Source organism: Enoplosus armatus, chromosome 5, assembly GCF_043641665.1.
Source record: "Enoplosus armatus isolate fEnoArm2 chromosome 5, fEnoArm2.hap1, whole genome shotgun sequence".
In the NCBI taxonomy this organism is placed as follows: domain Eukaryota; kingdom Metazoa; phylum Chordata; class Actinopteri; order Centrarchiformes; family Enoplosidae; genus Enoplosus; species Enoplosus armatus.
In genome coordinates this window covers 26,642,186-26,666,251 of record NC_092184.1, presented here as the reverse complement: position 1 = coordinate 26,666,251, position 24,066 = coordinate 26,642,186, and the positions used below count along the sequence as shown (strand labels likewise).

Sequence of the window (24,066 nt, the reverse complement as noted above, 5' to 3'; positions counted from 1 at the left end):
TGGTGATCATTAGATGAAAAATTCATTTATTAAAAAAAAACAAGATGAAAAACTGCTAAAACCCAAAATGGTGGATGCATCCTCGCATTAAAATAAGTCTTTTAAAGAAGAAGACAAATGGCATCGTACAAAATATAACTTATTGATTCACTGACAAAAACATTCGTAAAAAACAGAAAGGGCAGAGTAACTGCAACACTTTAAAGAAATACGTTTTAAATACATTCTGTGTTCAGGTCTGTGGAGGTTGAGGAGGCCGGTTTCTAAACACGTGACTGCAGGACTGCAGACCTCCGTCCGGGCTACGCTGCACAGTTGAGGACCTTCTGCGGGTCTTTGACAGTGTTGATGATGAGGCCTGTTTGGAAGTTTGTGCTGTTCTGACTGTTTAGCCTCATCAGGGCCACCTCCTTACTGCTCTCCTCCTCCTCCCTGCTGCTAACCCTCCTCACAGGTAACTCCACCCTCAGCCTCTTCCAGAAGCGGGACGTCAACTCCCTGGACTTGTCCCCCTGCCAACGGACCAGCGCCAGTGCCACCCGGGCCCTCCTCAGCTCCCTGACCCAGCCCTGCCTCCGGACTGGCTTGTACTGGACCAGGATCACCCGCAGGTGCCCGTCCAGCGCCATGCCGTCGATGCCGGCCTTCAGCTCCAGCAGGGTCTGGGAGCCCTGAGAGGCGTAGCCCCGGCTAACGACCACCAGGAGGCGCCGGCTACGAGCCACGAAACTCAGAGTCTCATCTGTGATGGCTGCAGGGAGAGAGGGGGGTTAATGAAGGGGTGACGGAGGGGTGAGGAAGGGGTGAGGAAGGGGTGAGGAAGGGTTAATGAAGGGGTGACGGAGGCGTGATGAAGGGGTGACGGAGGGGTGAGGAAGGGGTGAGGAAGGGGTGATGGAGGTGTGAGGAAGGGGTGAGGAAGGGGTGAGGAAGGGGTGACGGAGGGACGAGGAAGGGGTGACGGAGGGACGAGGAAGGGGTGACGGAGGGGTGAGGAAGGGGTGATGAAGGGGTGAGGGAGGGACGAGGAAGGGGTGAGGAAGGGGTGACGGAGGGGTGATGAAGGGGTGAGGAAGGGTTAATGAAGGGGTGACGGAGGCGTGAAGAAGGGGTGAGGAAGTGTCCTTCTTAGGAGTAGTAGTAGTAGTAGTAGTAGTCCTAGTAGCAGCAGTAGTAGTAGTAGTAGTTCTAGTAGCAGCAGTAGTAGTAGCAGTAGTAGTAGTAGTAGTTCTAGTAGCAGCACTAGTAGTAGCAGTAGTAGTAGTACTAGTAGCAGCAGTAGTAGTAGCAGTAGCAGTAGTAGTAGTTCTAGTAGCAGCACTAGTAGTAGCAGTAGTAGTAGTACTAGTAGCAGTAGTAGTAGCAGTAGTAGTAGTACTAGTAGCAGCAGTAGTAGTAGCAGTAGTAGTAGTTCTAGTAGCAGCACTAGTAGTAGCAGTAGTAGTAATACTAGTAGCAGCAGTAGTAGTAGCAGTAGCAGTAGTAGTAGTTCTAGTAGCAGCAGTAGTAGTAGTAGTAGTTCTAGTAGCAGCAGTAGTAGTAGTAGTAGTTCTAGTAGCAGCAGTAGTAGTAGCAGTAGCAGTAGTAGTAGTTCTAGTAACAGTAGTAGCAGTAGCAGTAGTAGTAGTACTAGTAGCAGCAGTAGTAGTAGCAGTAGCAGTAGTAGTAGTTCTAGTAGCAGCACTAGTAGTAGCAGTAGTAGTAATACTAGCAGCAGCAGTAGTAGTAGCAGTAGCAGTAGTAGTAGTAGTAGTAGTTCTAGTAGCAGCAGTAGTAGTAGTAGTAGTTCTAGTAGCAGCAGTAGTAGTAGCAGTAGCAGTAGTAGTAGTACTAGTAGCAGTAGTAGCAGTAGCAGTAGTAGTAGTACTAGTAGCAGCAGTAGTAGTAGCAGTAGCAGTAGTAGTAGTTCTAGTAGCAGCACTAGTAGTAGCAGTAGTAGTAATACTAGTAGCAGCAGTAGTAGTAGCAGTAGCAGTAGTTCTAGTAGCAGCACTAGTAGTAGCAGTAGTAGTAGTACTAGTTGCAGCAGTAGTAGTAGCAGTAGCAGTAGTAGTAGTACTAGTAGCAGCAGTAGTAGTAGCAGTAGCAGTAGTAGTAGTACTAGTAGCAGCACTAGTAGTAGCAGTAGTAGTAGTACTAGTAGCAGCAGTAGTAGTAGCAATAGCAGTAGTTCTAGTAGCAGCACTAGTAGTAGCAGTAGTAGTAGTACTAGTAGCAGCAGTAGTAGTAGCAGTAGCAGTAGTAGTAGTACTAGTAGCAGTAGTAGCAGTAGCAGTAGTAGTAGTACTAGTAGCAGCAGTAGTAGTAGCAGTAGCAGTAGTAGTAGTTCTAGTAGCAGCACTAGTAGTAGCAGTAGTAGTAGTACTAGTAGCAGCAGTAATAGTAATACCTAACTGGTAAAAGATTGAGCAGTAGTCGTGGTAGTAGTAGAAATTAGCAGAAATACTAATAACTTAAGTCGCAGAAGAAGGAAGAGCAGCAGCAGCAGCAGCGGCGGCGGCGGCGGTGGTGGTGGTGGTAGTAGTACTAGTAGAAGGTGGAAGAGCAGTAATACTACTAGTAGTACCACTAAATATAGCAACAGTATTGGAGTATAGGCAGCAGTACTAATATTACTTATTAATTTGATATATCTCTGTATCAGAGTGTGTACTTCAGTATGAGGTACTGCAGTATCAGTATGTAGTGCACTGTGTGCTCTACTAAAAGAGTGTGTGAGTGCAGTATCGGTGTGTACTGTACTGCAGTACTTGTGAGTACTCACTCCCTCCTGGCAGACTGTCCCTGTCAAAGATACACACTGAGTATCCGAGCTCGTTCTCCAGGACTCTGCGCAGCGTCGACAGAACAAAGTGCTCCTCCTCGCTGTTCCTCGCATACGAGATGTACACGTCGTACTCCTTATCATCTGAACACACACACACACACACACATATCCTGCATTGATCACAGATAGGAGACTTCCTGTTTGAACATTTCCACGTCCTTATCTGCACAGGAAACAGAAGTCAGAGGTCTGATGTGATCGGGAGGAGGTCCCTCAGTCCACACTGTTACACCCTGCTCATCAGTTCATAGATCACTAACAACCTGCTGCATCGCTCGGTGTGTTCAAAACCAGATGGTGCATTCATGTCAACTCCAACATCTTATTAATAATAATAATAATAATAATAATCAAATCCAGAGGACAAACAATAAGTGAGCCCCCAAAGATATTTTTAATATTGTGCATCAAATTGTTATAGACTCATGATGAGTTGTGCACAAAAGCATCTTATATCTAGATAATCATCATAACTCGTGCTGAAATGATCATTTCTGTGCGGATAATAAGATAATAACAATCTTTTGCACTCTAGATGGAAAGATTATCATTTGCGGCCACAAAGTCACAAGAGTTTTCTTGAAAGCACCAATGGAGAACTTCCAGAAGGATCCCCGCTGGGAACTGAACGGAAACTGAATTCAGTTTGATGTCTGTAAAATCAGGACACTTTGCGTATGGAGCAGGTCTAGACTGTGCTCTTTATTCGGCTCAGTTTCCACACAGTGTAACGTTCACTAAACATACAGGTGTGAGGACACGTTTTACAGCCTCTTGGTACACGTCACTGGCGTGCAGTGCAGCTGCTGCACTCAGCCGGCCCAGACGTCCACTGTGCCGCACTGTGTTGAATGAATGAGTCTTTCTACTGATACAAGGTTTAATAATCTAAATGCTCCAACTGCAGCCAGAAGGAAAAGATCATCATTAAACAGGAGAAATTTAGTATCAGGACATAAACTCTGAGGTGGTGGAGGTGAGACGGCAGCAGATATTTCAGTTATCTGGCAGAAACAAACTGTTACTTTCACTCAGATGCTGCTGTGTTTGTCAGTGACACAAAGAGGCGCTGAATAATTCAGACCTGCTGATACAGCAGCAGGTTGGTGAGACAGCTCGTAACACACAAAGAGAATTAGAAGCAAATATAATGAAGCCAGCACTTCCACAGCTTCTGTCTGACAGTTTGTGGAAATGACGAAAGACGATGAAGACAAACCTGAGGGGTCACCTGACGCTCACCTGTGTGTCGCTCATCGGTGCCGAACCAGGAGCGATAGAGCAGCAGCAGCTCCAACCAGAAGATGTGATAAACCACGAAGAGGAGCAGCATGAGGACCAGAGTCACGCCGAGACCACAACCCAGCTCCACCGACGGCAACGACACTGACGAACACAAACACACCTGCAGTTTAAAGACCGTCCGGGCAGATTTATATGTTGAGTAAGTCCTCTTGTTCTCTGTCTTCAGTTCTTCGTCCTCTCTCCGTCACCCTGCAGACTCAGAACTCTGTCCTCCCACCGTTTGTTGACTTGGACGTCCACATTCATTTGTCTGAAGTTATCTCTCTGTTGTTGGTGGTGGTTTCACAAAGACCTCTAGTTCCAAGATCTTTAGCTAAGCCTCGCCGTGGCTTTCGTCACCTGCAGTTTATTACTGACGCATTCATTTAGAGCCGCAAACAATCAGGTACGTCAAAGTGTCGGACAGGTGCGAAAAGTGGACGCGGTCTGGTTTGGTGTCAAGGCTGCCTGTTAACTGTAAACTGCATGTTTCTATTGAACAGGCTTGACTGAAGTCACGAGCTAATAAACAGCTGGTGGAGCTAATAAACAGCTGGTGGAGCTAATAAACAGCTGGGGGAGCTAATAAACAGCTGGGGGAGCTAATTCTCGCTGCCATTAAACCACCGCAGAAGAAGAGGACACGACGAGATGACGTCATTAGAAGAGCTCCAGTCGAAGCTCAGACAATGGAGAACCACGTGGAGAACATGATGTGTCGTGAGGAAGGTTACAGCCTCCTCATCGCTCCACAGATCTGATGTTTTCAGCTCTTCTATTTGGACTTTTTCAGACTTCCTGTGTTTCCACTCTGCTTTTTTATGCGCAAATTCAAAAATGTTGATAAAAACATGCGGATGGAAATGCACTTAATGCAGCACTTCATGCAGAAGTTTCACACTAAAAGCCTTCCAGCAGTTCCAAAATCATAAATTCAATTTTCTTTAGATGAGATTGAAGTTTATTGTCATTGCACAGAGTACAAGCACTGAGACAACGAGCAAATTCATTGGTTTAGAAACCATCAGTGTCGGAGTCTGAGGTGTGATTTTTCCTCACCCTCCTGCTCCAGCTGAACTCTGCGGGTCTCGAAGCCTCTCTCGTTCCTCACGGAGCAGTGATACTCTCTGTTCAGGTCTTCAGACTGGAAGTCCTGGATCACCAACACGCTCTCCTCTGTCCGGTCCCCGTAGTCAAACTTCACCTGTCTGCAAACAGACACACACCTCTGATATTTCAAAATAAAACTACAGTCAGAGGCAGTAAAACACAGCCTGCCGGAGTCTCACTGACCCTGAAGATTTATCACCCATAAATCCTGAATGTTTGACCCTGGATTTACTCTGCAGAGACCTGCTGAGCTCTGTGCCGTATTTCAAGCACATGACTTTACTTGTAAATCACAGAGATTCAGCTGCGAGCTATAACGCACCTTAGCAGCCAGGAACATGTTGGGGGACGGCGACTTTTGTCTACCAGGAAAAAGATTTGTGTCTCGGTTGTTTTGAGACGTTGAAGTCCAGCTGTGTGAACACTACAGACCACAGCGGCTTCTTTAGTCAGGTTCAAATCTCAAGTCTTCGACCCAAATAAAGACTCAAGTCAAGTACTGTACTTTATGCTCCTTTTCTCTCCATAGTTTCTACATTTATCTCACAGCTGCAGTTACTGTGCAGGTTTTCTTCCAAGATTCTCACTTATTTCTCAAAAAGGAGACCAGATGTTAAAAGTAATACTGACTTTCAAACCAAAAGTCAACTTCAATGAGATGAATTATCTGAAAGTCAATCCTGAGGCTTTCTGTCCATATTCTAAAACAAATGAACATTTCACCTGTTGGTTTTGGAGAATCGATGATGGTCAGCAAGTTTGTCCAGCGTCTTTCCATCAACCGTCCACCAGATGTCCCACCACGAGTCCAGGTAGGGGAACAGACCTCTGCACACCAGATGCACCTCCGTGTCTGAGAATAATATTCAGAGTTAGACCTCCGCAGTTCTGATAAAAAAAAATTATGACCAAATGATATGAATGTACGTCTATTATCTGACTAATCTAAAGTGTCAGGAATGTTAACTTCAAACAGAGGCTCTGGTCCAGGGGCCCCTGACCAATGGCCTACCCCATCTACAACATGGTGTTTTATGGCTTTAAAAGTCAGATATCAGCCGTGCAGACTATTACCTGACTACAAGAATGATGGTTTTCCTGAAGATGACATTGGTCATATTTAAGTCTTAAATTGAGGTTTATGAACTTGCAGTCATCAGACAGTCTGTACATGAAACTCATTTCTCAAAGAGAACACAGCTGGCGGCTGCTGCTCACTGCCTGTTCTCTTTCATCAGCAGTAATAGACACTATGTGCATGTGACGTGTGGTTTGATGGCGCGCGGGTCTGTACAGGACGAGCGTGTCGCACACGCTGTTAACGGCTTCTTCTGCTTTACGAGCTCCTGCAGCCTCCACTAATTCTGTACGGGCGATTAACTTTTTGAATGTTGAATCTCCTCCGAGCCGCTCGCAGGAAAACCAATTTAAAGGAAGTTGTTGGCAGAGGAGGAGCTGCCTCTCCATCACTGCCAGAGCAGCTTTATGTCCTGAGAGTCCAGGTGGAGCAGAAACAACTGTAACACTGCTGGAACAGAAGCCCCCGTCTGGACACACTGCAGTCACTGTGGTGCTGGGAGGGGTACTTTACTTTAGCAGAGGTATGTAGTACTGTCAGTATCACAGTAACAGTATGTCAGTACTGTCAGTATCACAGCAACAGTACTGTCAGTACTGTCGGTATCACAGTAACAGTATGTCAGTACTGTCAGTATCACAGCAACAGTACTGTCAGTACTGTCAGTATCACAGCAACAGTACTGTCAGTACTGTCAGTATCACAGTAACAGTACTGTCAGTATCACAGCAACAGTATGTCAGTACTGTCGGTATCACAGTAACAGTATGTCAGTACTGTCGGTATCACAGCAACAGTGTATAAGTACTGTCAGTATCACAGTAACAGTATGTCAGTACTGTCAGTATCACAGTAACAGTGTGTAAGTATTGTAACAGTATCACAGTAACAGTGTATAAGTACTGTCAGTATCACAGTAACAGTGTATAAGTACTGTCAGTATCACAGTAACAGTACTGTCAGTATCACAGTAACAGTATGTCAGTACTGTCAGTATCACAGCAACAGTGTATAAGTACTGTCAGTATCACAGTAACAGTGTGTAAGTACTGTAACAGTATCACAGTAACAGTGTATAAGTACTGTCAGTATCACAGTAACAGTGTATAAGTACTGTCAGTATCACAGTAAAATGTCTCTCATGTTTTTGGATTCATTCATGTGTCTGTGTCATTTTCCTGCTGTAGATGTTTCAGGTTGAAGTACTTTGAAGTACTTTATATACTGTTGGGTACTTTCATGTACAGCGATGCATCATATTCTATAAGAGCAGCATGTGCTGTCCTGTGAGAACCACGTATCTCTACAAAGTTTCCAGCTTTGTGACGATGTGTCTTCCAGCTGATCTGAGGAGAGTTTCAATAGTTTATTTAGCTGAAGGAGGAGGAGGAGGAGGAGGAGGAGGGTGTTGTCAACACATGAAGGAACTCTTCATCTGCTAATGTGAACAATCATGGATCAGGCCTCCAGTTTCACTGTACACATACAGAGCTACACTGGGCAGGGGAATATAATCAATCAATCAATAACAGTGCAGTTTTCTTCTTCATGGAGCCAGTAAACCATCAGACAGCTGATTCTGAGAGACACAGAGACACTGCCAAAGGACAAATACCTCGACATGTCGAGGAAGAACGTTTCAGGTGCATAATGATGTCTTTGTTGGGTCAAGTTAAAGCAGTTAGTAACAGGTAGCGTTTGTTGTTTTATGTCAGTAGTAAAACCTATAAATATGAAATATATAGCATATATTATGTTATATGTAATGACACGTCATCTCCAGGTGTGTTACAGTAAATAAGCGCCAACATGTTTTTCTTTGTCTTTTCTAATTCAGCCATTATTTATGATCAAAAACGAATTACCAGCGGTATCACTCCATCACCGTGACGACCACATCCTTCAACAACAGCCTCCCTGTCATCTGCACGGATCAATGTGTCTGCGGCCTCATAGACACACACTGTCCCCATAATGTCTGCTGCAGTCAAGTGTCTCTTTAAACAGCCCCCAGCTGGAGCAGGACCTCTTAACGCTGCATCACATTTCAGTCACTTTAATTAGAGGACGTCTCGTTAGTTAGAGTCCCAGAGTACAGCTCACTGTACATTGTGATCCACCAGACCACAAGTCTGATGGATCCAGGATCTAAAGCTTCCTGAGTTCCTCTAAGATGCTGCTGTAGGAAAACACTTACTGTATTGAAGTGAATGGGAAAATATAAAGTCAGTACAAGAAAACATTTAAATGAACATTTTCTTATGTTTCTTACTCTGGGACATTTTCAAATGTATTGCTCTGTTAAGGACAAATTAAGTCTAAACGAGAGGCGCTGCGTCTCAGGGGTCTGTCGATGCTGCCTTCCTGCACCGTCTCAGCTCCAGACTCTCTCTGTCTGACGGCTCATTCTGGTAATTTGATGAATTACTTTGTTAGTGTGCGTTCAGACTGAAATAATCCCTCCGTTAAAACAATGTAGGGGGCTGTGTTGGTGGGGGCGATCCAGGAAGTCCAGTTGGAGAACAGATCAGAAAATCTGAAGGTTCGTCAGACACCAGAGCTATGAATTATTTCATCTCTCGTCACAGAAGTAAACAGAAGAAAATCTCAAGAGAAAAAGGAAGCCAAAGAAAAGACAAACAACTACAATCTCTTCATTTCAACATTACGTCTTCATCATCCTCGTTACCTGACGAAGGTGTAATCTAGTGTCCAGACTTTTCCTATTGAAGTTTATATTGTGCTCATGCGGTTCTCCTACGTAACACTGTGTTTAATCAAAGTGTACTTTGACTGGTTGGTTGGTTTCTGGGTCTTTGTTTGAATCCAGAGTGTTTTATTGTGTGGCCGGTGGTTCAGTGGCTCTGCTGCTGACATACCCTGTTTGACAGTGAAGACCTGGTCTTTAGTCGGGTGGAGGATGCTGGGTTCTTTTGGCAAAGAGGACGGATCTGAGAGAAAGAAACAGAGCAGAGTTCAACTGCACACTTGTCATTAATGTCTGTGTAGTATAATAGTGCTGTCAGTAGTACTAGTAGCAGTATTGTCAGTAGTAGCAGTATTATACAGAAGTCGTAGTATTATACAGTAGTAGTGTGGTGGTCTCACAGACTGCGGTGACGTTGATGCTCCTGGTGAAGTTCAGGGTCTTGCCCCTCCTCTGGTAGTGGACTGTGCAGAAGTATGAACCCTTATATGAATCCAACATGACCTGAACATGCAGACGGACTCCTTTCTGCTCCCGGTCGCTGTTCCAGAACGGATTCTCCTCACACACCTGAGACACAGAGGGGGACAGACAGGTCAGAGAGGGGGACGGATCAGACAGGGAGACAGGTCAGAGAGGGGGACGGGCCAGACAGGGAGACGGGTCAGAGAGGGGGACGGATCAGACAGGGAGACAGGTCAGAGAGGGGGACGGGTCAGACAGGGAGACGGGTCAGAGAGGGGGACGGGTCAGACAGGGAGACGGGTGGAGACAGGGAGACAGGTCAGAGAGGGAGACAGGTCAGAAAGGGAGACCAGTGGAGACAGAGAGACAGGTCAGAAGATTGACATGTTAGACATGTGAACACGCTCGTGTCAGTTTATATGTCTTGATGACGACAGTTATGACCACGTGTCGGTGAGTTGGTGTCTCTCGTCGTGATGAACCGACAGCTGGATCTGCAGCTGGATCTGCAGCTGGATCTGCTGTTGGATCTGCAGCTGGATCTGCAGCTGGATCTGCTGGATCTGCAGCTGGATCTGCTGTTGGATCTGCAGCTGGATCTGCAGCTGGATCTGCTGTTGGATCTGCAGCTGGATCTGCAGCTGGATCTGCAGCTGGATCTGCTGCTTCTATTTCTACACCTGTTCAGTTGCCCCTGCAGCTTTCGTCTCAGTCGAACGTCAGCAGCTCAACCTTCTTCAGTGTTAGTGTCAGATTCATGGACGGACGTATTACCTGTATGTTTTGTTGCACGTGGTACCAGGTGACAGTCGGCTTGCTCTCCGACATCTTGGTGACGTCTTCCAGGTCCGGACAGTCCAGCACCTTCCCCTCCTGCAGAGGGATGACCACCTGACTGGCTGCCACGGCAACCGGAGGCTCGCATTTGGAACGGACCACTTCGTCAGGCCGCAACACCTTCAGACGCATGGCGATCTTACTGCAGGACGACTTGTTCCTGCAGGACAGAGACACAACTCAACCTCCGTCTTCACAGCAGCACTGGAGCTCTCTGATTGGATGATCCTTACAGCAATGCTCTCTGGGACTTTTGACATTTTGTCTCTCTTTTGACATTGAGGCTCTTCACAGAAAACAAGTACAGCAGCGCAAACCACAAACCGCCAACACCATGTTCTGCTTTAACCTTCAAAACATCACGGAAAGAAGAAACTGGAGCCTCTGTGTGTGTGTGTGTGTGTGTGTGCGTGTGCGTGTGCGCGTGCGTGCGCGTGCGTGTGCGTGTGTGTGTGTGTGCGTGTAGTTAGTTAGAAAGTAGAAGCAGGGTGTGACATCTGACCACACAGGAAAATAAAACTAGATCACACGCACAACTAGATAGTTCAGAATGAGCTCTGTGATGCTGCTGTATCACTGAAGTTAGCAGTTAGCAGTGACAGTTAGCAGTTAGCAGTGACAGTTAGCAGTTAGCAGTGACAGTTAGCGGTAGCAGCAGTGCTGCAGGAGCAGCAGAGTCACGTCATCACTGATGCGGCTTTAGAGAAGTTAGTCATCTTCATCAGATAACATCTGTGGTGACTTTCAGCTGGCGCAGTAATGCACTTCCTGGCAGAGACTGAAGACGTATCTCCATCTACCATGAGACCTGAGTGTGTGTGTGTGTGTGTGCGTGTGTGTGTGTGCGTGTGTGTTGTTATTCATGCACTAAGTGGTATTAAGACCGTCCAGTTCAGACTGATGTCTTTGAGACTTCCTCCTCTCAGTCGATTGGACACTTCCGGTTTGAGGACAGCAGATGTTCAACGTTATCTAACTGATGAAGGAAACACCAACAGTCTCAAGTCTGTGTGTGTGTGTGTGTGTGTGTGTGTGTGTGTGTGTGTGTGCAGCACATTAGAGCATTGATGGGGAAATGATGGCTCGAATGTGAAAATGTGACCTAAAAGAATAAGTGTATGTGGAACTCATGTTTGACTGTCTCTACAGAATCCTGCACAGACCAGAACCACATCGTGGTTAAAGGTGGACCCTCATCCTCTCTCTGCTGTGGGACCTGCAGACCTCCTCTCAGGAAATGAACTGATCCTGTTGTTGAGTGTCACATGCGGGTCTGGACCGCCGCCAGCTGACGGGTCAAATCTGAGCTCCAGAGTCTCCAGTTGTGTAATCCTCAGATCTTTAAGACCCTCTCAGAGCCACTTTACCTGATTAAGTGTCGAGCGGATCGAAACTGAGAGCGCAGCAGACGCAGCAGCTGATATATCTGAAGGATCTACAGGTCTGATGGCTGTGGTCCAGTCTGTGCACTTCAGTCCTGATCCTGATCTCTTCAGAGCTCACTATCAAAACGTCAGAATTCATGAGTGATTCTGTTTAGTCCAGTTCATTTGAGGAAACAAAGAATTCAACAGAAAAGACTACAGTTCAGGACAGCAACTATTTAACTAAATAGTTGAATATGAACATAATTCAGAGCCAATGAAGTTGGAATGAATGAAGTTGATGAAAACTAAAAGCGAAGGTGTCAGCTGAGGTCTCGGGGTCTCACCGTAACATGCAGATGTAGAGTCCGGTGTCGGAGGAGGCGGCCGGCTGCAGCCACAGCCTCTCTCTGTCTTTGCTGAGCCGCGAGCTGCAGGAGAACCACATTAGACTCTGAATGAACGTAAATCAGATACGATTCAATTACAACGACATTAGAACAAACTGTAATGTCCTCAGAGACGCTGATCGAGCCGCTCGCCCCCAAAACACATACATCCTGTCTGGAAGGGAAATCGTTAGACTGAACGCCGTCATCCAGTTACTCTCAAAGTGTGTCAATCAGTCCCCCCCCTGTCTGATGCTGTAGTTGAGTAAAAGACAAAGCAAAATGTTTTGGGTTCAGAGGGTTCAGAATCAGCTGATCAGAACTTCCTGCAGTCGTACCCGTACGTGATTGGCTGCTCCAGGTCGTGACCCTCGGGGAGGCGGTACCAGAAGAGGTTGTGTCCGGCGCTCTGGGTGGAGGTGTAGTTGTAGACGGAGGGATGAGAGAAGAGAGGACAGGAGAGCCAACCGGCCTCCCCGTCCAGGACTGAGACCGCCCTCTCACTGGACTCCCCCCAGTCGTAACACATGGGCTCTGAGGGCGGGAGATTTAAAGGGTTAGTTCAACAGCAGTGTATCCTTCCGCCCAGCAGCTCCTGACTGCTGTTTGTCAAGAAATAGATCCAGAACGGAACTCCCTCCATTTCTGTTGGTGTGCGGGTTAAAGACAGACCACATGATTGGACAGAGCCAGGAGAGCTGCTTTGTTTCACATTCATAGTGTTCATCCTGCTCACATGAAAGTGACAGAAATATTTGTATAAAGAATAAAAAAGGAGACTTGGGCCTGAATGTTCGTCAGTTTCAGAAATGTACAAACATTTGCAGATGCAGCTGCACCGATTCAGACGACTACCTACTTTGGAAAAGTGAACAAAGCATAAATATGTACATGACAATGGCAAGGCACATAAAACTGTTAATAAATACAGAAACTTAACAAACCCAAGTCAATGAGAGTATACGCTCACGGGGACGAGGAGGAGGACGCTGACAACGATTAAACTGTAACCAGAAAACAACAAGAACTGTGAAGAGGCTCAGGTGGAAGGAAAGGTCAAAGAGGACTCCATCCTTGGCCCGCGTCCACATCGAAGTGTCCTTGAGAAGACATTAAACTGAGGCTAGCGTCTGCATGGCAGCGAGGAAAAGGTCGAATGAGCAAAATCTTTTGGCCGTTGTTACGGAGGACTTTTATAACTTAATAATATATAATGATAGAGGGGGACATCACTCTCTCTCTCTGGATCTGGTCCAGGCTGTTGGTCCGGCTCTGATTTAGAGTTTTTATGTGAGAATCAAACAGAGCTTAGTGGATGTCCTCGTTAACTGGCCTTGTTAAAGGAACAACGTTATTACGCCTCCATCTCATTAAAGGAGTAAAGCGCAGAGGGCAGCTGCTCCATTAAAACACTGAAACTCATCTGAGCTGCACGCTAAACACTTTGTACAGAAAAAGTCAGGGAGAGGATTTAACGGTTTCTGCTGCTTTTATTTACTACATTTGGTATAAGATGGTGTACAAACTGAGAGCTGTTTGAGACCGAGACAACCAAACAGTGCACAGTGAAGAAGACGTAAACAGGCTGCTGATACTTTTGGACTGCAGCCACAGATGGACAGTCAGTCAGTTGACCCTGACCTTCACGCTGAAAAGAACGCAGCACTCAGTGATTCATGGTTGTCAGGCTGAAACATCTGATTAAGCATTAATGCAAGTCACTTTTAATGATCATGTCTGCTGTACATGAATCACACAGCGTCAGTCTTAACAGATCATCATTAGACTTGAGATAGTGTTTTCAGATTATTTTAAGACGTGAAGCTGAATGTATCTGGATAAGATCACATCTTATAGCTGCTGCCATACAAGAGAGAGAATTAAAGTATGTAAAAGTGGATTCATAGCTGAATTCTCAGATCACGGATCTGAAGTCAGACAGTCTGGAAGTTTAGCAGCCACAACTTGAAAGGCCCAGTCTGCTTTAGTTTCAAGCCTGCAGCGATCACCCCCAGAGGACCAACAAATCCTGATCAGGGACCTTAGAGACCAGCTGGTGATAGAAGGCGGCAGTCGGTCACTAATGTAAGCAGGTGTCTGACCCTGCAGAGCTCTACAAGTGATCACAAGAACTGGAACTAGATTCTGAATTTGATGGCGAGCCAGTATAAAGAGATCAAGACTGGAGTCACGTGAGATTTCTGACTTCTGTCCTTTTACTTGAGTACTAAACAGACGAAGGGAAGGAACCAGGGATTTCCTGCACCTGGGGGACACTGTACCTGAATTAAACCAGGTTTTAACCCTGAATTGGTCACCCCAGAGTGATGTTTAGAAATCAGAAATTTCTGCCAGATCAGCTGTTGTTTGACACTCAGTTTGAGGAGAGTCGCACCTGATTAACTGATTCACTGATTAACTGATTATCTCAACGATCTGTGATCGGTTGGATTTCCGACAGGGCAGACATTTTGATCAGATGTCTGCAGTTTGAGCATTTTTGAAATCTGATTTCCAAGATGGCCGCTGTCAAAAGATCTGTTATAATCTCTAGTGAGCTTGTTTTAAGAGTACTTTGGCTGATTGTAATCTGGATTTAGACTGTGCTGTCATAGAAATAAAACTGAAGTTTGTGGCAGAACAAATAGATCCGACTGTTGTACAAGTGCACAAAGCAGTGTTCAACATTGTCTTGTTTGCATAATTGTCAATTGACAAACGTGTATTGTTTAAAATGTGTAGTGTGAGTTAACACAACATGCATACAGTGTTAGCTTCAGGGACACAGGTAATATTTAATCAGCATTAAACTGTAGAAAATGATCAACCAGCCATTTTTAGTTTTTAGGCAGCTATGTAATACACACAACTTTGCATGTTTTTAAGGTGAAAAGAGATGTATAATTGAATATCATCTGCATAGCAGTGATTTGATATTCCATTAAAACAACTAGTCATCAGGCGTCCGGTGGCCTGGTGAAGGCAAAACGAAAAAACGAATAATAAATAAATAATACCCAATTATTTACCCTTTCCAAGGGAAAACATACAAGGCAAACAGAAAAGGTTCCAGGAAAGAACCTTGTGGCACACCTCAATACCCGACACAGACATTATAGAGTTACAGATGAGGAAGCATCGATACCAGCTGGAAAGACTGCTGCCAGGGAGGAAGGGGGACAACCATCAGGGCTGACCCAGTGACACCCACCCACTGTCTGTCAGTCAGGATACTGTTGATATCATCAAAAGCTGCTCTGAGATCCAGCAGTATGGATGTCATTAAAGTCAATCACATGAAAAAAGACTGAACTGCGATGACAGAAACAACTTAACCGGAGGGCAGACGACTGTGCACATATTAAAAAGAGAAACTACAAATCTTCACATTTTAATTTGGGGAAAAAAAGACTTAAACTGCAAATTAATCATTAAAATTAGAACTGACTATTTTTCTGTCAATTGATTGAATTGGTTAATGGTTTCAGCACTGACTCAAGTATTCAGTCTTCGGCCAATAAATCAATCAATCAAATCAGAGACACACGCACTCCTCCAGGTCTTCAAAGGCCTCATTTATAATGGATGGGTTCATTAGGTGGGGGATAAAGACGATGACTGTTCAATACGTGATAATAATAGTGATGACTAATGTGTTCTTTACAGACAGGCATCTTCCAGAGTCTCAACACCACAGACTCCCTAATACACTTAAAGTAGACTACAGACCGTCAGCTCATCAACGTGATGATTTCAATAGTCATTACTATCCCAAATCCTAAATTAGCTCAAGAACCCCAAGAATACTGGAACCACATAAGAAATCACCAAAACTACAGCATGAATTTAAAAAAGGAGCTCCTTAAAATGTATTTAAGAAGTCCTAGACCCCGTCAAGAAAGCTGCACAAAAATCCTCAGAACATCAAGGATCAATGCAGCCACTTAGACATTCCTAGTACCACGAAAACAGAAGGGTACCCCTTAAACTCCCTAAGTTTAACCTCCCTAAAGGATCCCTCCTCAAGGAACCCTGGAAGCAGACACTTCACTAGAATCACCAGAACCCCTTAAACTCCCCCCCTTCAAAGATGCTAACTCCATGAAGTTGCCAAGAATGTCATGAATCATTGGAACCGCCTAAGCCTTTCCTCAAAGGCCCCCAACACCCCAAAATACCTTAACCTCCAGAAAAACTTTGGACCTAAAAAACATCAATACTACTTCAAGAATTACAAGAAGCACATCAAGAGCTCTGGAGACACCTTTAGCAAAACCAAAAGTACCTTCAGAGCCCCCTTTAGACCACTGGAACCATATAAAGGACCATTGAAACAACCTAAAAAAACTACAAGAATCACCTCAAGAGTTATCTACTGAAGATCACCTGGAAAAAATGCAGAGAACTTCAGGGATCACCGGGACCCCTTCAAGTCCAAAAGGTACCCTTAGATCCTTTCAAGAACTGGAACCTACAAGAACTACTACAACTAACAAGAGAACTGGAACAGAGGGCAGCTGGAACCACATCAAGGACTCCTGGAATCCATTCAAGGATGACAAGAACCTCAACGAACACATTTAACAGTGATTTTTAAATCTGTTTTACTAATTTCCAGACGTTTTTATAACACAGAGCTATAATTTAGGGTTCATTTATATCTATATTTATATAACTATTGAAGCTGTCGCTTAAGAAATTGAATTGAATTGAATGCAACTATTTTAATAATTGATTATAGTTTCAGGTTTTTGCTCAAGCAATAATGGCAACCGTGTCAGCCTTTTAAATGTGAGGATTTGCTGCTTTCCCTTGACACATAGTAGTCAATGAAATATCTTTGGACTTTGGACTGCAGGACAAAATGAGGACTCACTCTGGAAATTGTGAGGGTCATTTTTCAGTATTTTCTGAGATTTTACAGACTAACCATAACTGATAAATCAAGATTCCAGATGAATCCATAATGAAAAGAATCGTTAGTTGCAGCTCTAAATACAATATAATATAAAAGGACAATATAAAAGCAAACCATCAAAGAATTAAGTCGAAGCTGTGAGAGAGAAGTGAAACTGATTGAATTGAGGCAGCAGCTGATGAACTGACCTTTACTGAGGAACAGGGGCCTGTTGTGGGTCCAGAGCCTCTGTTTGAGACCCCAAAGTGTAGGACAGTTTCAGCTCCGCTGGTTCTCAGGATCCTGAACGCTGGATTAATGGAGGCTCTCTACACCTTTTGTACAGAGTGGGACTGTGTGTGTGTGTGTGTGTGTGTGTGTGTGTGTGTGGGTGTGTGTGTGTGTGTGTGTGTGTGTGTGTGTGGGTGTGTGTGTGTGTGTGTGTGTGTGTGTGTGGGTGTGTGTGTGTGTGTGTGTGTGTGTGTGTGGGTGTGTGTGTGTGTGTGTGTGGGTGTGTGTGTGTGTGTGTGTGTGTGTGTGTGTGTGTGTGTGTGTGTGGTGGTAATTGACCTGTCAGGTTTTCCCGGCCGGAGTATTAGTCTTTCTATTAAAACCTTTTCCAACATCCATCCACCTCCCTCTTCTCCTCCCTCACTATCCATCCATCCATCTACACTAATACCCTCAGCCTCCTCCCCCCGTCGCCCCCCCCCCAGCACCACCATCCCAGTCCTCTCCCTCCCGACACACACATTATCTGCTGCTGTAAGTCTTGAATTCTCGTGCAGCTTTCAGGCTGCTGCTCATAAAGACAACATGTGCTGTGAAATAACAAATAAGAGACGCAGTAAAAGAAAACCCTAAGTGAAATATTTTACTGTCTTGTGTCTGTTCTGCAGCAACAGACTGAAAATGTTCTAATAATTCTCTACATGCACAACTCAAAGTCGTAGCAGATCTGAAACTGAGCTACGTACATTCAGGAAATTTAGTCCAGTTCGAAGTAACTTAAAGGACATTTAGTTTTGTGTTGATCCAAACAAACTCAGTTCCCTGTCAAGATCTTCTGCTTCTGAAAGTTGTTGCAGGCTGGATGCAGAAACAGCATCACGGTCACCTGACTATACTCAGACCTGACAAACCCTTTTCACCCGCCAGTCACTGCCACTTTGTCCCAGTGGCCACTCGCGGTACTGCAACCGATGCATCAATTAAGTCAATAATTACTCTTTGAATCATGATTTTTAAACCACGAAGGTTTTATATTTGCAAAACTTTCACAGAGCCATATACGCGCTGGACATCCTGTCGATGTAAAGCTACGGGACATTAAACATATTTCTATGTGCAGTTTGTACGACAGCAGTTTGTGTCCCCAAAGGATTCATTCAAGTTTCATCTCATTTCATTCCCCGACACCCCATCAGCTCCATCCATCTACCCCCCCACTCTCTGCTCCTCTCCTCACTTTACATCCATCCATCCTCCTCCAAACCAACCTCCCACTGTCCACCCCCACCTCCCCTCTAACTCCCCCCTCCTCCTCCCTCCACACTCAGACAGTGTTACAAATGACCCCCCTCTCTCTGGAACCATCCATTCCTGGTCCCGCGGGGCGAGAGCCTCGGCTTTTAATTAACCTCGCTTTTGCAGAGTTGCACCACATGAACAAGAAAGATTTTTACCTTCAATGAGGTTCACAATGTGGAAGGTCAAAAAATATAAGTAGGGTCATATTTCACATTTCTAATTCCCTTCACCTGAGAGAGAAATCCTCATCGTCAACTCTGAGTGTTTTCTGCGTTCACACGAGAATCTTTACGTTACAATCTTTCAGTGTTTAAGGAGAGAAACAAGAGAGAAACAGGTCTACCTGGACCTGTATCAGTCTGGAGCAGTATCTGGACCTGTATCAGTCTGGACTAGTATCTGGACCTGTGTCTGGAGCAGTATCTGGACCTGTATCAGTCTGGACCTGTGTCTGGAGCAGTATCTGGACCTGTATCAGTCTGGACTAGTATCTGGACCTGTGTCTGGAGCAGTATCTGGACCTGTATCAGTCTGGACTAGTATCTGGACCTGTGTCTGGAGCAGTATCTGGACCTGTATCAGTCTGGACTAGTATCTGGACCTGTGTCTGGAGCAGTATCTGGACCTGTATCAGTCTGGACCTGTGTCTGGAGCAGTATCTGGACCTGTATCAGTCTGGACTAGTATCTGGACCTGTGTCTGGAGCAGTATCGCTCTGAACTGGTGTCCCTGATTGAGTCTCCTGACGAGCTGCAGTCTCCTACCTGACGGGTCAGTGGACTGACTGACAGCTGCTGTGATCCCGAGCACCACGATGAAGAGGAGGGTGCAGATGAAGGACGCCCTGCAGAGAGATGGAGAGACTGTTAATGAACGTTTTATATACATTCATATATATAATATTCATGATGATAAATCTACATAGAAACGACAGATCTCACAGGATGAAACATTGAGCTGCCACCGGCTGCAAACACGTCACCTCACACCAACTTCCTGTGTGAGTGTGAACAGCTGTGGTGAAGCTCGTTCCCAAAGACTAAAACCAGTATGTGTCAGGGTCTCTCGCCCTCCTCCATAAACCTGCTGCAGCAGGCAGAGAGGTGGAGGAGAGGGAGAGAGAGGTGGAGGAGAGAGAGAGAGAGAGAGGTGGGGGAGAGGGAGAGAGAGGTGGAGGAGAGAGAGACAGAGAGAGAGAGAGGTGGAGGAGAGGGAGAGAGAGAGAGAGAGAGAGGTGGAGGAGAGAGAGACAGAGAGAGAGGTGGAGGAGAGAGAGAGACAGAGAGAGAGAGAGAGAGAGAGGTGGAGGAGAGAGAGAGAGAGAGAGAGAGAGGTGGAGGAGAGAGAGACAGAGAGAGAGAGAGGTGGAGGAGAGGGAGAGAGAGGTGGAGGAGAGAGAGAGAGCTGGGGGAGAGGGAGAGAGAGAGAGAGGTGGAGGAGAGAGAGAGAGAGAGAGAGGTAGAGGAGAGAGAGAGAGAGAGAGGTGGAGGAGAGAGAGAGAGAGGTGGAGGAGAGGGAGAGAGAGAGGTGGAGGAGAGAGAGACAGAGAGAGAGAGGTGGAGGAGAGGGAGAGAGAGGTGGAGGAGAGAGAGACAGAGAGAGAGAGGTGGAGGAGAGGGAGAGAGAGGTGGAGGAGAGAGAGAGAGAGAGAGAGAGAGGTGGAGGAGAGAGAGAGAGCGAGAGGTGGAGGAGAGAGAGAGAGAGAGAGAGGTGGAGGAGAGAGAGACAGAGAGAGAGAGTAAAGAAGGTAAAGAGAGTACAGATGAAGCTGGAACAGACAGATGGAGGAATAATGTGTCGTGGTGGACGATCAGGCAGAGCTAGTGGATCCCAGGAGGGACATACAGAACCAGAGCTGCTCAACAGCCCCATCCATCTCACACACACACACACACACACACACACACACACACACTCACACACACACACACACTCACACACTCACACACTCACTCACACACACACACACACACACACACACACACACACACACACACACACACTCACTCACACACACACACACACACATACACACACACACACACACACACACACACTCACACACACACGTATGCCACAGGTATGGAGATGACAACGAGCCTCGTCGCCCCAGAGGATTCTGGGAAGCTGATTACTTATTTTCAGGATCTCATTCACAAACAAACAGTCAGCAGTGTCCTCTTCATCCTTCATCATCCTCAGCGTCCTGAGACGGTGTGAGGACCTCCACGTTGTTTCTGCTCCTCTGTAGAAGATGTTCAGTTAGTTTCGACTCAGTTTAACTGAATTAAATCAAATTAAACGTGTGAGTGAACTCCAGCAGAGATGCACAGGAACACGACCCCCACCACAGCTTTATTATTTATTTTCCCTCCGACAGAAAGGAGGCGTCCTGGGGGCCCGCGGGGGGGCGCTGGCTGTGGGTTCGTGGCATCGTCACTCTTCACTGTCTCTCGTCTGAAAACGTGTCCAAACATTTCCAGACACTGGAGCATTGACCTCCCGCAGAGCTCTGACCTGCAGCTGTTGGCCTCCGCTCTCTTTGTATTCCAGCTGAAGACAGTCTGTCCTTCAGAAGACAAACTGAAGACAGTCTGTCCTTCAGAAGACAAACTGAAGACAGTTTGTCCTTCAGCTCCACGAGGAAGTTCATGACCTCGTTCAGCTGCTGAACCGACAACCTGCAGACTGTAAACTGGAACCAGTCAGTCGCTGAGCAGCAGCAACAGCCAACGTCTCCTGTATTCATTTATTCAAAGTATTTGAGGATGATGATGATGATGATGGACACTCACATTTTGTACCTTCCTGCCAGGCGTCAGTTTAATTTCTAGTTTTAATTAAAAACAGACATCTGATGATCAGAAGTGAAGGACTTTCTGACTGTATTCATTCATTAAGATAATCAGATGTGTAATGATGATGATGGTGATGATGATGATGAAGAGGCAGCTGTGTTTCTGCTGATCACTGCAGAGTCCCCAAACTGATCTGACGATAATCTGATTATCAGGCCGGATCGATGACAGGCGGTCTGTCCTCTCGTGTGTGGAGAAGATCTTCATTTAAAAAGTGTTCATTTCAAATTGTCTTCATCGTCTGAAACTATTGAACCAAACTTTTTACAAATTATAAGATATTTTACAAATCTTTGTCTTATGGTAAATTCGGTACAGACACAATTCAGCAAGCAACACTCGACACTCTGCCTGTCACTGTCACAGGGGCGTGTTTGGTAATATTGGTGGATTTCCGAAAGTTGTCAATCCGTTGATTTGAGCGCAGCTGGTGTCGTGTATATATGCCGAAATGTAGAAAACACTGGACTGATTCATGCTGATGTGTAGTTGTGCTCTCAGCTTCTAGATACTGTTAAGGATCCCCGACAAAAGGATAAATTGAGAGGTTTTTAAATGACAATCCGCCCGCAGGACTCTCATCATTGTACAGTATGATCACAACATCGTAACTGTCTGATAATACGTTGTCGGTTTCAGTCTTCGAGCTGGTGCTCTTATTCAAAGCCACTTCCAGTGAGTGAAACCACAGAATTGGCTTCAATTCTTATTCAATGAATATCACTACATCAACAACAGGGGACCGCACCAGGCTCCATAGTGAAAAACACTAAACTAGAGAATAAAACACAGGAGGAGGTTGACTTACATTGACAGCAGGTCGGGAGGTCTGCTCGGTGTCTGTCCGGTCGGGATGAACCAGCCGAGTTGTACAGCTGAGCGTCCCGGCGGGCGGGCGGAGCTGGACTGGATGGGGGCGGGGCGGGTCCGGGGCCGAACGGGACTGTAGGGGTACCCCGGGTCTTTATGTGTTTACTGTGTGTGTGAGGTGTGACGGACCTGCTGCTGACTCACACACTCTCAGCCTCCGGTTAGCGCCGCAGCACCGGGAGCACCGGGAGCACGAGGAGCACCGGGCCTCTGATGATTAACGGCCCCGTGTCAGGGCTCGATCACGGCTGTAAATCTCCGGGAGTAACGGCGGCGCACCGGGCCGGTCCCCGGTAGTCCGGGAAGTCTTCCAGCTGAGTGGTGGCGGAGCGAGGAGGCTGTCCGGGTAATTAATGAGCCGGATTAAAGTCACGTGCTAATTAACTAATTAAAGCCGCCGAAGTTTTGCAATTATCCGCTAAAGGAACCAAAAGAGAGGCGGGAGTGTCAGACAGACAGAGAGACAGACAGACAGGGAGAGAGACAGACAGAGAGACAGACAGCTGGACTGAAGAAGCAGCGACACTTTCTGGTTTCAACAATAGCGATAAAAAGACAAGTTGAAGCAGCTGTGAGCGGTGTGTGTGTGTGTGTGTGTACATATAGGAAGTACAGGTTTTGAGAGAGTGTATTCCGGTTAATGCTCCTCCTCCTCCTCCTCGCGGACACCATTGCGACATCGATCAGTGTGATTTTCCCAGCACGAGGCCTCTAATCACGTCAAACTCTCCGTCAGAGAAATACTACAGAAATACTACAGAAATACTACAGTGAAATACTCTGTTACAAGTAAAAGAACTGCACTCAGAATCTTACTTCAATATATACTTACCAAAAGTAAAAGTACTCAGTCTGCAGATGAATATATATTATATTACTGATGCGTTCATGTGTTCTTCAGTGCAGTTACTGACTCTATGTTCTTCTGGGTAGTTTGTGGGTTTCACCAAAGGATCGATAAAGTTTTATCTTTAGCAGTAATAATGTTATTAGTCGATTATATTTTGTGTTAATACTCTGAATCTGCAAAGTAACGAAAGTTATCAAATAAATGTAAAAGGTCCCTCTGAGATGTAGTGGAGGAGAAGTAGAAATACTCAAGTAAAGTACAAGTACCTCAAATGATAGTGAAGCAGCCTACAGTACTTGAGTCAATGTGCTGAGTTGTTGTCACCACTGTATTCCTGATGTCATGTCGCCCCCTGGTGGCGGAGCATCAACAGAGACATCAGCAGTTCAGATCTTATGATCCGAATATTAGAATATGAATCATTTCCCCAAAAACTAAAACTCAAAACTGTTTCCAGAGAGGACGGAACAAAATGTCCTTTCAGTTCAATGATTAGAATTTAAATCTGAATTCTTCCCTTACTTGACACACACACACACACACACACACACACACACACACACTCGGCATCGTGGTGCACTGACTCAGAGCTGATCAATGAAACGCAGCTCAGCTGATGATGTCAGCACAGAGGCAAGTGAACGCACCACGGTGTGTGTTTGTGTAAACCACAAAATCTGAAGTTCAGTGCCCTGAACCTGCATTCTTTCTACAGACCAGCAGGGGGCGCCTCCACTTCTCACTTGATTTATGACCTCAGTAAACATTTTCCTGATGAGTTCACGGTCTCAGTCGCTCGTTTCAAGTCTTCTTCAGTGCAGCATGATGTTCATGTAGTACATTTGTAAATCTGCTTCACAATAAAAGCCCTCTGGCTACTTCACAATAAAAGCCCTCCTGATGCCAGGAATCTCAATATAGCAAAGCATGAAGCAACCAGGTGTCACTGTTGAGCTTTGACTGTGAAGCAGCCGCAGAGGCGGCTCTGGTGGTAATCTGG

The 24,066-nt window shown here is 45.8% G+C and overlaps 1 protein-coding gene across 2 annotated transcripts; it reads right to left on the bottom strand.

Annotated features, from left to right (window-relative positions):
• On the bottom strand, positions 1-22,288 carry il1rap (interleukin 1 receptor accessory protein). Of its 2 annotated transcripts, none has more exons than XM_070905993.1 (12): positions 22,155-22,288; positions 19,253-19,332; positions 12,400-12,595; positions 12,020-12,103; positions 10,246-10,468; positions 9,408-9,576; positions 9,179-9,250; positions 5,945-6,074; positions 5,171-5,319; positions 4,070-4,213; positions 2,765-2,908; positions 1-751 (listed from the first exon to the last, which is right to left on the bottom strand). In XM_070905993.1, coding segments are annotated over exons 1-12 (1,842 nt in total). In that variant the 5' UTR covers positions 22,157-22,288; the 3' UTR covers positions 1-302. The 2 variants fall into 2 exon arrangements, with proteins under 2 accessions (XP_070762094.1, XP_070762096.1); XM_070905995.1 differs by having other exon boundaries at positions 12,406-12,595.
• Positions 22,289-24,066: the final 1,778 nt, after the last annotated feature.

Bases quoted from the DNA above. Each gene is read 5' to 3' on its own strand.
- il1rap (XM_070905993.1), bottom strand. The intron at 5,320-5,944 runs GTGAAATGTTCA...GTCTGTTTGCAG, and splicing joins CGATTCTCCAAAACCAACAG to ACAGGTGAAGTTTGACTACG. The intron at 752-2,764 runs GTGAGTACTCAC...CTCTCCCTGCAG, and splicing joins GGACAGTCTGCCAGGAGGGA to CCATCACAGATGAGACTCTG.